Source organism: Moschus berezovskii, chromosome 6, assembly GCF_049115385.1.
Source record: "Moschus berezovskii isolate FMDL1 chromosome 6, NW_MosBer_1.0, whole genome shotgun sequence".
Lineage (NCBI taxonomy): Eukaryota > Metazoa > Chordata > Mammalia > Artiodactyla > Moschidae > Moschus > Moschus berezovskii.
Genome location: NC_142465.1, coordinates 55,903,550 through 55,917,667, shown reverse-complemented (window position 1 = coordinate 55,917,667; position 14,118 = coordinate 55,903,550). Strand labels below are relative to the sequence as shown.

Below are 14,118 nucleotides of genomic sequence, written 5' to 3'. Positions count from 1 at the left end.
CTCACATGTTCTATATGACTTTTCAGTTTAACTGTGTGGTTTGATTTCAGGCCTTGTGGACTTAGGTCTTCTGATACTGAGTAACTCTCAGCAAATTAGTTTACCTATTTAAAAATATGCGTCCTTAACTGTAAAATGGGAGTAGTGATCTACCTTTCAGGATTCTATTTGTGAAAGCAGTCAAGTGTTTAACTGACTACAACACAGAACTTTTAGTTTAACTAAAGTGTTTAATGGATTCCACATGTGTTATTTAAAAATTTTTGTCATTGGCCCTTTTTTAACAACAGTTTTTACATATTCAGCTGTGTATTGTTGATTTTTTCTTAAAGCTTAACGAACTGAGATAGCAAACTTAGTGCTTACATAGATAAAGCAAACATTACTACATGTGTTTAACATTGCCACAGTTAACTGTGAGGCAGTTAATATATATGTTTTGAGTAACTGATACACATAAGGGCTTCCCAGGTGGCTCAGGTAAAGAATCCGCCTGCCAGGCAGGAGACGTGGGTTCGATCCCTGGGTTGGAAGATCCCCTGGAGGAGGAAATGGCAACCTACTCCAGTATTCTTGCCTGGAAAATCCCATGGACGGAGGAAGTTAGTGGGCTACAGTTCATGGGGTCGAAAAGAGTAAGACACGACTTAGCGACTAAACAGCAGCTGCAGTTGATGTGCATAATTAAAACACTAATCCAGTGACAGTAAATCAAGACTGAAAGTATGAAGCAGAATCTCTGACTAGTTTAAATCATGAATTTATGTGGTGTGTCAGCCTGCATTGTATTATCACAATGGTACTTCACTGTGCAGCTTTTTATTTTGCCTGAAACTGTAAAAGTAAAGAATCATGAAAGACTGAAATATTGTTACTCTTATTCATTTAAAAGACATTAAAGTTACTAATGTCTCATGTATGCTTTGCCTTGCTGTAAAGACTAATAATTTGAGTATACTGTAGTGAAAGTAAAAAGTAAAAAGAAAGTGAAAAGAAAAAGAAAGTAAAAAAGGAAAAGTCGCTCAGTAGAGTCTTGACTCTTTGTGACCCCATGGACTACACATCCCATGGAATTCTCCAGGCTGGAGTGAGTAGCCGTTTCCTTTCTCCAGGGGATCTTCCCAACTCAGAGATCACCCAGCTCTTCCGCATTGCAGGCGGATTCTTTACCAATTGAGCCACCAGGGAAACCCCTGGTGTATACTCCAGTACACTGGAATATCAAGTTGTAAAAGAATCAGATTTCTAGCAGTGAAGGAGATATTAATAATTTACCTTACTCATTTCTCTGGGTCATTTCTTTAAACTGAAACAATCCCAACACAGAACAAAATTGCTGCTCTTGTGGACCTGATATTTTGGTGAATGAGGTAGTCAATAAAGACACAAATAAACATACAGTATCACCTTGGGTAGTGATTAACTGTTTGGAAAAAAATAAAAGCAAGTTATAAGGGCATAGAGAGTAACCACACTGAAGGTAGGAGCAGAAAGGATATATCTGGGGAAATAAGATTAAGCAAAGACACAATTAAAAGGAAAGAGTGAAGATAAATGATACGGGAAGAAAAATAAAAACAAATGATAGGAGAGTAAATACTTGGCCAAATTGTAGAATTGTTATTGAGCCTCATCAGTTAAGAGTCTTGAATTTTAACTAGTTCTGCTACTAAATACTATGATTTTGAGTAGAGCGTTTAATTTCACTTGATCTTTTCTTATCTTTAAGACAGGGTTTGAACTAAATCTCTAAGAGAACATATAAATAGTTTTTTTATTGTTGTTGCTCTTATTAGTTTTTTTCAGTGCTATAAATACTGAGATTACTCACTTCTGAAATCATAAATAGCCAAAAAATATTGGGGGTTCTTTTGTGCATGTTTTAGTATGTTCACATCGGGACTTACCTGTTGAATTGGTATCTTTAATTCATTCATTGTGAAGTTTAGTATAATATAATTTTCACTGCTTTCTTTGTTATTGTTCAGTCACTAAATTGTGTCCAATTCTTTGGACTGCAGCACGCCAGCCTTCCTGTCCTCAGCTATCTCTCAGAATTTGCTTAGCTTCATATTCATTGAGTCAGTGATGCTAGCTAATCATTTTATCCTCTGCCCTACCCCCTTCTCCTTTTGCTTTCAGTCTTTCCCAGCATCAGAATCTTTCTAATGAATTTTCTTCGAAGCCATGCATATAAATCTTAATTGTGTATTCAGTTCTTTTATTGACTTAAGTGTGTAATAATTTGAAAACTTCAGTGACATATAGACAGAAGTCATTTTTACATAATATTGATGGCAGTATATTCTTTCAGATTTATTACAACTCCCTTCAAAGTTGGGCTTGTGACAGTTTTTGCAACTGAAACTTAATTTTAAAATATTTGGATAAATCGGTTGCATTTTATCTAAAAGTGGACTTTGTGTAGTAGTTATAATAAAATAGCAGTGAAACAGAGAGGTAGGAGAGTATGGGCTTTGTTTAGGTTTGTACTATAAATAAAAACAGGTATAAATTATCTTTTTTTCTTAACTACTCTAGCACTTAAAGTCTATACTATAGAAGTTGGGAATTCGAGTTTCTGATATTTAGAGTATTGCATCTGATTTAGATGCATTTTCCCAATAGATGACATATTCTTTGAGAACAGATATTTGTCTAACAAGATGCTTGGCACTGAATCGTTTATTACATGGTTCTTGAGTGCTGATTGGCCTGGGAAAGATTAAGCACATAAACTTTACTTCCTCATGTGAGCTTAAATATCTTGATCAATAATATTAATATGATTGTATTGATTATCTGCATTTTAAAATACTTAAGTGTTGGCACATAGGGGTTAAATTGATAGGCTTTAGAGTAAGGGTTGAGTTAAAAACTGCTAACTGTGTCACTGTCCGCAGTTTTATTGTCTGTATCTCTCAGGGTTTTTGTGAGAGTTAAATAAGATATATTAAAAAAAAAAAAAAGTCCCGGACTGAAAGTAATTGCTCAGTAAATGATAGGTATATATAGGTGTTTTTATTGTTTGTTCTGAGTTTTACATCTTTGTAAACTTCCTACCTTATCTAATATTGATTATGATTAGGAAACCTTTAGAACTTGAGATTGGAAATTGCTTTTCTTATAATGATTTTTAATTATTTCAGTTGTGTTTTAAATGTAAGTAACATAAAATTTTCCCTTTTATAGTTTACAATTCATGATTTTATTATATTCAAGAGTTAGGCAACCATAAGCACCATCTAATTTCAGAACTTTTTCATCACTCCAGAAGAAAAACCCATATCTCTAAGCAGTCAGTCACCAATCTCCTTTCCCTACCCTTTAGTAGCTACTAATCTACTTTCTGTCTCTATTGATTTATTTATTCTGGATACTTCATATGGGTGGAATCATATAATACTCTTTTGTGTCAGGCTTCTTTTACTCAGCATAATGTTGAAGAAGGTCCATCCACGTTACAGGTTATATTAGTACTTCCTGTTTGTGGCTGCATAATAGTCCACCATATGATTATGCCACATGTTTATTGATTGTTGGTTGATGGGCATTTGGGTTGTTTCCATTTTTTGCCTATGAATAATGGTGCTATGAGCATTTGCCTACAAGTTTTTGCATAGACATACGTTTTCATTTCTCTTGAATATATATATATACCTGGGGTGGAATTGCTGGGTCCCATATAGTGACTCTACGTTTAACTTTTTGATGATCTGCCAAAATGTTTTCCCACATGACCATACCATTTTCACCAACAATGTATGAGGGTTTAAATCTCTCCACATCCTCAGCAGTACTTGTTACTGTGTTTTGATTATTGGTGTCCTAGTGGTGTTATCTTACTGTATTTCAAATATACATTTTCTAATGACTGATGACATTGAGCATCTCTCTCATTTGTTCATTGGCCATTTATAAAATATCATGGGAGAAATGTCTTATCAAATCCTTTGCTCCTTTTTAATTGAGTTGTTATTTTATTATTGAGTTGTCGAGATTCTTAACATAGTCAAGATCTAGTCCCTTATCAGGTATATGATTTGAAAAAGTTTTCTCACATTCTATAGATTGTCTTTTCGTTTTCTTGATAGTGTCCTTTGAAACACATTAATTTTCAATTTTGATGAATTGAGTTTATCTGTTTTTTCTTTTGTTGCTTGTGGATTTCAGTATCATACCTAACAAGCCATTTCATAATTTGAAGTCATAAAGATTTTTACCTGTGTTTTCTTCTGAGAGTTTTTAGCTTTAGCTCTTATGTTTAGGTCATTGGTTCATTTTGAGTCAATGAGGTATGAGTCAGTGAGGCATGAGGTAGAGCTCCAACACCACTGTTTTTAATGTGAATATCCAGTAGTTCTTTCCTCACTGAATTATTCTTTATTCAATTTTAAGGAATTTAAAGCGACAACTCCCTGTTGGTTATGATTTAAAACAGAAGATTTTCATCTTTCCTTCTGAAAGCTATGTCCTAATTTTGGAGTATGTGTGTTAGTCACTTAGTTGTGTCCGACTCTTTGCGACCCCATGGACTGTAGCCCACCAGGCTCCTCTGTCCACGGGATTTTCCAGGCAAGAATACTGGAGTGGGTTGCCATTTCCTTCTCCAATTTATGGAGTATAACTTGCTCTAAAATTTTAATGTGACACACTGATGCTCTAAATAGCATCTTACCTTGTTGAAAGATTGTATCTAAGATCATAGGATGACAGATGAGCTGGCTATTTCACAGTAATGCTTTTCCCTAGTATGAAAACATCTTTTCTTCTTTATAATATTGATTTGATTTTATAGCACCTATTTACTTCCTTTTAAAAATTATAGTTGTTACAATATTGTGTTATTTTCAGGTATACAGCAAAATGATTCAGTAATGCACATAAACATATATATGTATATATACATACACAAGGAATATACAAAAGGAATATATATATATTCCTTTTCAGATTCTTTTCCATTTTAGATTATTAAAAGATATTGAGTATAGCTCCCTGTGCTGTAAGACCTACAGTAGGTCCTTGTTTACCCTTTAATATAGCACCTTATTTTAAAAGCACTTAAGTCAGAATTTGAGATGGTTTGTAATCTGTTTGTCTTTTTCTGTTCTGTATATGTGTATATTTTTATGATGTCTACAGTTAATGAAAATCTTGGCACAACTTGGGGGAGAGACAAAAAAATAAACTATTATTATTATCAGTTATGGCACTGGTCAGGACTTAGCTTTTCTAATCAGTTTCTTAGAATACCATTATGGGACCATTCTCCAAAGTAAGCAGATCTAGTGGTGGCCATTTACTTTTGCTATTAATCTTAATTTCTGTAATCTACAAATTATGGAAATAGATTTTTATATATTTTCATTTTGTGGCTTCTCATTAAATACTTGATTTTTTTATAATTTCAGCCTAGAGATGTTGGACAAAGTTGAGCCCCCAACTATACCAGAGGGTTATGCTATGTCTGTGGCATTCCACTGTTTGCTTGACCTTGTACGTGGAATCACTAGTATGATTGAAGGAGAGTTAGGAGAAGTTGAAACAGAATGTCAGACTACTACCCCTGAAGCAGTTTCTTCGCCTACACAGTCATCAGAACAACAAGAATTACAGTCAACGTCAGACCAGATGGATAAGGAAATAGGTATATTTATTATGATTCTATAGTTTAAATTTTTATCTTGGAATAATTTTGAAGTTAGAGAAATTGCAAAAATAATAGTTTCCATATATTCTTCACCATGCTGTCCCAACTGTTAACACTACCATATTTGCATTATTTTTCTATTTATATATATATCAGCATATTTTTTTCTGAACTATTTGAGGAAAAGTTTCAGACATAATTCCCCATTACCCCTTAATACTTTAAAGTGTATTTTCTAAAAATAAGAATAGGTTCCTCATAACCACAGTATAGTCACCATCAGAAGTTTAGCATCAGTTCAGTTCAGTTGCTCAGTCGTGTCCGACTCTGACACGTTCATCATTTCAAGATGTCATCAAATCAATGAATCAGTCAGTTCAATATGTCATCAAATCCCAGATGTCCTTCAGATTTTGTCATTTGCCCCAGTAATGTCTGTTATGGTCTAGGATTGCATGTTGAATTCAGTTTCATGACTCTATACCCTTCTTTCAGTTCAGTTCAGTTCAGTTGCTCAGTCGTGTCTGACTCTTTGCGACCCCATGAATCACAGCACACCAGGCCTCCCTGTCCATCACCAACTCCCGGAATTGACTCAAACTCATGTCCATCGAGTCGGTGATGCCATCCAGCCATCTCATTCTCTGTCGTCCCCTTCTTCTCCTGCCTGCAATCCCTCCCAGTATGAGTCTTTTCCAGTGAGTCAACTTGTCGCATGAGGTGGCCAAAGTATTGGAGTTTCAGCTTTAGCATCAGTCCTTCCAATGAACACCCAGGATTGATCTCCTTTAGAATGGACTGGTTGTATCTCCTTGCAGTCCAAGGGACTCTCAAGAGTCTTCTCCAGCTGCTGCTCCTGTTGCTAAGTCACTTCAGTCGTGTCCGACTGTGACCCCATAGACGGAAGCCCACCAGGCTCCCCCGTCCCTGGGCTTCTCCAGGCAAGAACAGTGGAGTGTTCTTTTATCATTTGGTTAATGTGATGTCTGCATCCTTTCTTCAGTGTAAAGTTAATTAATTTTTATATAGAAATACTTTGAGACATCTTCTAGGAGAGCTTGCCCTTCCTGATTTATTTTGTTTCATGTGTTTATTTATATTAGTACAGACCCTGTAAGGATTTCTATTTTTTTCAAAGCGTTATCAATACAATCTGTGATTGTCATTATTTGATTTGACACTCAGTTATCTGCGACATGTCCATATGGGACCCCTTTCACGCTGGCTCCTATGTCCTTTTATCATCACTAGTTCTTTTGTTGTTTTCTGACCACTGCTTTACTGTCTGATACAGAAAAATGCTCTAAGCTCATCTTGGATTTTTCTTGTATAATCCAGGGATAAGTTATTTTTCCATGGAGCCCTAGTTCATTTTAGTGGAGAGCAGTATTTATAAACTAACACATGGACACTAGATATGCTTCCTGCTGCTTGAACAGGAAATATGCACATACATGAGCACACATTTCTGTACATTTAAAAAATATATATCTGTTTTAAATACCATGAGGACACACCCAGTTTTTCCAGTTCTAGTTTAATACTACATGATGTACTTTTAACTTGCCATTTTTGGTATTTCCTTCTCCAACAGTGAGAAACTTGATCCAATTTTACTCATTGTATTTACTCATTTATATGATTTCTAGTGTGTGTAACCAGTCTCTTGGCTGAGCTTGCTTATTACGGTTTTGCACTGCCAGCTGGTTGCATAGGCTGAAAGTTTGGCCCAATGAAATGGAAAGGAATAGGAACTGATTTTATATGTATATTTTACAGGTATCAGTCAGTATAAAGATCTTATTATTGATATTTTAAGACAGCTTAGTTTTAAGACTTCTTGGGAATTCTCTGGCGCCCCAGTGGTTAGGAACTAAGATCCCGCAAACCACGTGATGTGGCAAAAAAAAAAAAGATTTCTTGAATTCTGTAGCTGGTATGGTTTTAAAATTTTCATTTATTCAGATACATATTAAAGGTTATAGCTTTAGTATTTAACAACAGAGTTGTTTTTTGAATATTTGCTGTATTATCAAGTGATGAGGGGGATTTTAGAATTTGACGTGTTGTCAAGTGCTGTGACATTTGTAATTGTCATTAAATATTGTATGTGTTTCCTTTAAGTTAGTAGAGCTGTTTGGGAAGAAATGGTAAATGCCTGCTGGTGTGGTCTACTTGCTGCACTGTCACTCCTTCTTGATGCCAGGTATTAAGTCTTTATAAGTTTTATACTGCATGTGGCAGGTAAAAAATAAAAGCAACAAACCATTTTAAAGTGTGTATTTAAATTTGTCCTGAGAATTGTTTCCTAATACTAGTTTTTTATGTTTATAGAATATTATTATTTTTCTGCCATCCCCTCTTCCATCATGTTATAATGGAAAATACAGTCCAAAAATTAAAGAACGCTGTTTTCATTTTAAGCTTTACTACTTAAGATAATTATATTAATCAATTTCTTTGATGTTTTTCTTCAGAATCATGGAATTTGCTGATTTTAAAATGCTTGATATTTTTAAGTTATATCTTTGAGTTCTTGACTATTTTCTTTGATAATGAATGTGTGTCATAAATTGCTTTTATCCAGTTCAAATTTGAGATGTTTATTAGTTAAAATTCCTTAAAGTAGATTGATTTTGAGTTTTTAAAATAGATTTTCTTAAAACTTTCCTAACTACCTAATTTCATTTGGCAGCATACCTAAAAATAATCATACTAAATAAAATACTTTATCTTTTCAGCACAGATGAAGCTGCTACTGAGAATATTTTAAAAGCTGAACTGACTATGGCTGCTCTTTGTGGAAGACTGGGCCTTGTAACTTCAAGAGATGCCTTTATAACTGCAATATGCAAAGGTTCCCTGCCTCCTCATTATGCTCTTACTGTACTGAATACTACCACTGCAGCCACACTTTCCAACAAATGTAAGATTTCAGCTTCTTTAGAGTTCTGTACATCAGGTGGTGTGATATAGTGTAGTGAATAGATTATAGAAATTCTGAGTTCAAGCCTCTATTTTTCTACTCCCTGACTCTTAACTTCTGTGAGAAGTTAATGTCCCTGAGCCTCAGTTTCTTCCATCTTATTAAAACAATGGAGGTAGCAGTAGGGAGGATAATACCGATTTTAAATAATAGTTGTGAGGATAAAAGAAGATATATCTCAAAGTCCTTTGTAAACTCTAGCATACTACTGAAATGGGAATGGTTGGGTTTTTTTGTTTTGTTTTTTTTAATAGAGCTAGTAGAATGGTAATGTTTGCCACCACTTAGATTAAGTTGACATTCAAAAATATTTTTTTCTTGTTGAATACTTAAAAACATTCAAGTTTGTTACATGTAATATAGGTAAATTTCAATGGGCTGTTCTGTTTTCAGACTAAAAATGTGAGTATTGGTCTCTGAGTAGAAAAGTTTACTGGGAATGTATATTTAAAATACTAAGTGTCCTGAATTCTATTTTGCTTATGAGGCAATTATCAAAGTTTTATAATTTGTTAAACTTATTTAGAAAATTACTTAATATTTGCTTAACTTGTTTTTACACCTCTTGAGTTTTTAAAATGTTTGCATATGAATATTAGCTAACCAAATAAATGTCATAGTTGAACTTAGTTTGATCAAATTAATGTTCTAAAATATAACATTGCTTTGAGTACAGTATGAAAAGTATATTTTAATTATTTAGGTTTTCCTTTGTGTTTTAGCATATTCCATCCAGGGCCAGAGTGTTATGATGATCAGTCCATCAAGTGAATCTCATCAGCAAGTTGTAGCAGTAGGTCAACCGCTAGCTGTCCAGCCTCAAGGGACAGTAATGGTAAAGTACTTTTTGTTTGGTAACCAATTAATACCAATTAAATATCAAGGAAACCTTTTGTACCTTTTTTATGTGTTTCTCAAATTCGTCATTATACTTACTTTCTTTATCTGAGTAATACTTTTAGAAGAAACTAGATAAATACAGAGTGACATTGTTGTAACCAATTGTGACCACGCAGCTTTTAAGCAAATGAATTTGTTCTGTACAAAATCATCCAAGCCTCTTTTCTTAAAATTTTTGCTTTTTATTAGAAAATATTTGGATATGATAGTACTGTTTATAAGCTTATAATTTTTGAGAATGCATAACAGTTCTTGCAAATATATCCTTTTTTAATACAGCTGACTTCCAAAAATATCCAGTGTATGAGGACTTTACTTAACCTGGCACACTGCCATGGGGCTGTTCTTGGGACTTCATGGCAACTTGTCTTGGCAACTCTACAGGTATGTTGTAGACTCTGGGTCAGAGGCCAGTGTTGTTTAATATCTAAGTGCTATCAGTTAAACTCACCAATGCCTATCAGTGCTTTGGGCAGGCCTGAATAGGCAGTAAGTATGAAAAAAGGCTTCCCTGGTGGCTCAGAGGATAAAGCGTCTGCCTGCAATGCAGGAGACCTGGGTTCGATCCCTGGGTTTGGAAGATCCCATGGAGAGGGAAATGGCAACCCGCTCCAGTATTCTTGCCTGGAGAATCCTATGGACAGAGGAGTCTGGCGGGCTACAGTCCACGGGGTCGCAAAGAGTCGGACACAGCTGAGCGACTTCACTTTCACTTTCATGAAAAAGGGCAAGTCGGAAAAAGAAAAAAGACATGGCTCACATTATATGAAGTGATGGGATGTCTCTCATAATGGCCTGTTCTACTGCCTATGCTTGATGTAATGAGAATTTTGTATGAATGTTAATTACTAATTTCAATTTAGTTATTAGATACCTACTCTGATTTTAGTTTTAGTTATTAGAATTTTTGTAAGTTTATAAATTTCTGTGCTCTGATTTTTTTTTTCTTTTTTTTGGAAATTTTACAGCATCTTGTATGGATTCTGGGATTAAAACCTAGTAGTGGTGGTGCCTTGAAACCTGGAAGAGCTGTTGAAGGGCCCAGTACAGTAAGCTCTAGTCATTCTTACTCAGTTAGTATTTTGCAGAATGTTTATATGTTACATTTAATTTTCTTCTTCTCCTAGGTTCTAACAACAGCAGTGATGACAGATTTACCGGTGATTTCCAATATACTTTCAAGACTGTTTGAAAGCTCACAGTAAGAGTCAGTTTTTAAAATTGATACAAACATTATTGTTAGCTGTATATTTTAGATGAGACTATCTTATTTCTTCATTTTTATTTTAGGTATCTTGATGACGTATCATTGCACCATTTAATAAATGCACTTTGTTCCTTATCCTTAGAAGCCATGGATATGGCCTATGGAAATAATAAGGTGTGATATTCTTCCTTTTCTGTGCTAAATATGGTACATTATTTTGTTGAATAAGGTGTATGTTCATTAAGATCTTAGTGTTTTACAAGTGGAAACAATACCTTGTAGGCTAGGCCTGCTCTTTTGGGTTTTTACATTTATGGTGGTTTGTTGAAGGGAGACTGAAGAGGATACTGTTTGGCTTGTGGCGTGTGCCAGTAGTTGGCTTCCCCGGTGCCAGTATGTATCATGATTTTAAATTGTGTCCACTTGTGCACTGAATATTCTAAAAAATGTTTCTATAAAAATTGAACACCACATTTATAAATGTGTTCCACGAATTAGTAATCCTAATGATTACAATTTATGCTTGTGGCAATACAAGTTTTAAATCAAGGAAAATATGTCTCAGTTTCTTTCACCTTCATGGGATGGAAATGAAGGAGCTAGTCATTTCTTTTTGAGGGTAATGATTCTCCCTACCTTGAAAATTAAATTTTTGCTTTGCTTATTGATTAAATGAATCAAGCAATACTTTTGAGAACATTTCTTCCTATCCTCTACCATTTTCTGTTAAACTTGGAAAACACAAGAATATTTGGGTTTATTGATACCTTAGAAATTATTTAAAATGCTCTCTACATTTTAAGATTAATAAATATATTAGTTGGACCATTTACAAGTAAGTGCAGTTACCCAGAAAATGATTAGAAAAGCAGAGAATGCAGCTTGTGGTTTATTTAATATCCAACTGTAGGGCCTAAAATTACATTATTTGCCTAATCCTTGTGTATTGTAGCTTGTCATCTTGGCTCATGTGAGTCATTTAAAGATTAGCCAAAAAGATCTTAAAGAGCAAAGTTTTGCATGTTATGGTACATACTTAGAGAATTCTATAAACAGGCAGGTGTTTGAAAATATCTGTTATAGTTTGCTCCAAGTCAAGGCAAGGATAATATACAGTGAAGTAATCAAATTCTTAATACTACTTTCAGTAATCCTACATCCTTTCAATTAATTCTTAACAATGCAATATTTTTAATAGATACTTTAACTGAATCTGAGCAAGTTTATATGGTAATGGCTTGAGAATGTATGTAGTCACTCAACAAAGTACAGTACTATGTACATGACACTCTGCTAGAAAATAAAAAGGAAATTTTTATTTTCAAAGAGCATGTAAACCACTGGCTCATGGATAACGTGGCAGATAAGGTGGTGAGAGAGTCGAATTAGTTTATCAATGTCAGCTATTCTGAGTGAGTTAAATAGCTTAGGGAGTAAAGTATATATCACTGTCCTTTAAGATGTGGTTTTAAAGTCACCAGTCATCTCATTTTTGGTTTTCATTTCAGGAATTTGTGCTAATGTGTTGAGGAGGTAGCTGATGGTAAAGCTTGCAAATTCTTCCTTAGAAGGGGACAGTGTTGATGACACTTGTGCAGGCATACTACCAAACTGAGTATGTCAACAACAGAAATCAGAAAACTGTTATCTTTGTTTGCTGTATGTTAGATACTGACTTATGTATTTCTGTTTAATCATTTAAAACAACTCTGTCAGGTTCAGTAGTAACTGCTTTTTAGAGATAAAATATAAAAATAGCTTAAATACCCTGCTTGGGGTCACCTATTCGGTAATTGGTAGAGCTTGGATTTGAATCCACATATGTCTTATTCCAGAGCTCCATTCTTATAACCACTTCACTTGTGGTTTTGACTTTGTGTGCATCAAAGTCAAGTAAAGCACTTTTTAAAAACGCAATAGTTAGGACCACTTACCAAACTTCATGGATACAAGGATCTTTGGGTATGAGGTCTGGACATATACTCTTAAATGCTAGGTGTTTCCAGTGTATCCTCATTAGAATAAATAGGAGGAAAAGGAGGAAATAATACTGGGCAACATTTATAGAGACTTACTATGTGCCAGGCACTTTCTAACATGAGAGGTCATTTCAATATATTATTATCTCCATTTTATAGATTAAAAAAATTAGCACAAAATAGAGTGAACTTTTGCTGTTTGCAGCAACATGGATGGACCTGGAGAATATTATGCTTAGTAAAATAAGTCAGAGAAAGACAAATATTATTTATTGTCACTTATATGTGGAATCTAAAAATAAAAAAAACCTAATGAATATAATGAAACAGATCCACAGAGAGAGGAAAGGCGGAAAGGACAAAATAAGATAAGGGAATTAAGAGGTACAAACTATCATATATATAATAAATAAGCAACAAGGGTATATTGTATGGCATATATCATAAGGATATATTGTATGGCATAGCCAATATTTTATAATAACTATAAGTGGAACAAGATCTGTAGAAATTTTGAAACTTTATGTTGTACACCTGAAACTAGTATCATAAATCAGCTATACTTCAAAAAAAAAGTTACTCAAGGTTACATAGCTATTAAGTGGTAGTGTTGAGATGTTAAAAATTCATAGGCATCAGTCTTAACTACTGTATCATATTGTCTCTAGAATGATGAATTTCTTTCTACTACACTAATTTTTAGGGTATTTTTAGTGTTAGCACAGGCAGGAAGAGTCAACCTGACCACACTTTTCTTAAAACCCCAGGGTACTTGTTCAACAGTTTTTACTAGAAAAGAAAGATAATTTCACACATTTCCAGTTTAGATTTTAATCAGTACTTTGAAAACGTTGTGTATAGAGTAATTACAAAATCTTTTTACTTAAAAATTATAAAATTATGCTCATAATTTACTTTTTAAATTTCAGTTGGCTTCTATTCTTTTCTAATGCATTGTCTCCATTTGAAGTACTACAGCTGTTATCAAAAAATTCTCATAATTCTAAGTCAGCTTAGTCTACATTTATGTATATTTTACTGTCTTAAAATTGAATTAGAGATAGTTACCCTTTGAACTTTTTACTGAAACTGTTCTTCTAACACATGGACTGAGCAATTCAGCCATTTATGAAGGGCACTGATTCGCTTTCTGTTGTTGAAATGCCAGTGACTGAGGAAAGTGGTTTGTCTTCTTTCTCTGCAACTTTTTTATTAGGGTCTAAACGACAGCCTTTACCCCTCCTCCTCCTTGACATCATCATTCTTTCCCCTGGTGTCTGTTGTCTTTGTTTTTTTTTTTTTTCATTTTTCGTGATATTCACACATAAAACCTAAGCATTTGAAGACTTTACTAGTAAGAATGTATATTAGTTAGCTCAGCCTGCCATAACAA

At 34.2% G+C, this 14,118-nt stretch overlaps 1 protein-coding gene across 5 annotated transcripts in view; it reads left to right on the top strand.

The window, feature by feature from the left end:
- MON2 (MON2 regulator of endosome-to-Golgi trafficking) overlaps positions 1–14,118 on the top strand; it is a 131,109-nt gene that overhangs the window by 52,436 nt on the left and 64,555 nt on the right. For all 5 annotated transcript variants that reach the window (XM_088837067.1, XM_055396459.2, XM_055396462.2 and 2 more), the window contains 8 exons: positions 5,415–5,650; positions 7,778–7,859; positions 8,395–8,579; positions 9,362–9,474; positions 9,819–9,923; positions 10,508–10,588; positions 10,667–10,740; positions 10,830–10,920. In XM_088837067.1, the coding sequence (XP_088693193.1) occupies positions 5,415–5,650; positions 7,778–7,859; positions 8,395–8,579; positions 9,362–9,474; positions 9,819–9,923; positions 10,508–10,588; positions 10,667–10,740; positions 10,830–10,920 (967 nt within the window). The remainder of the gene's footprint in view (positions 1–5,414; positions 5,651–7,777; positions 7,860–8,394; positions 8,580–9,361; positions 9,475–9,818; positions 9,924–10,507; positions 10,589–10,666; positions 10,741–10,829; positions 10,921–14,118) is intronic.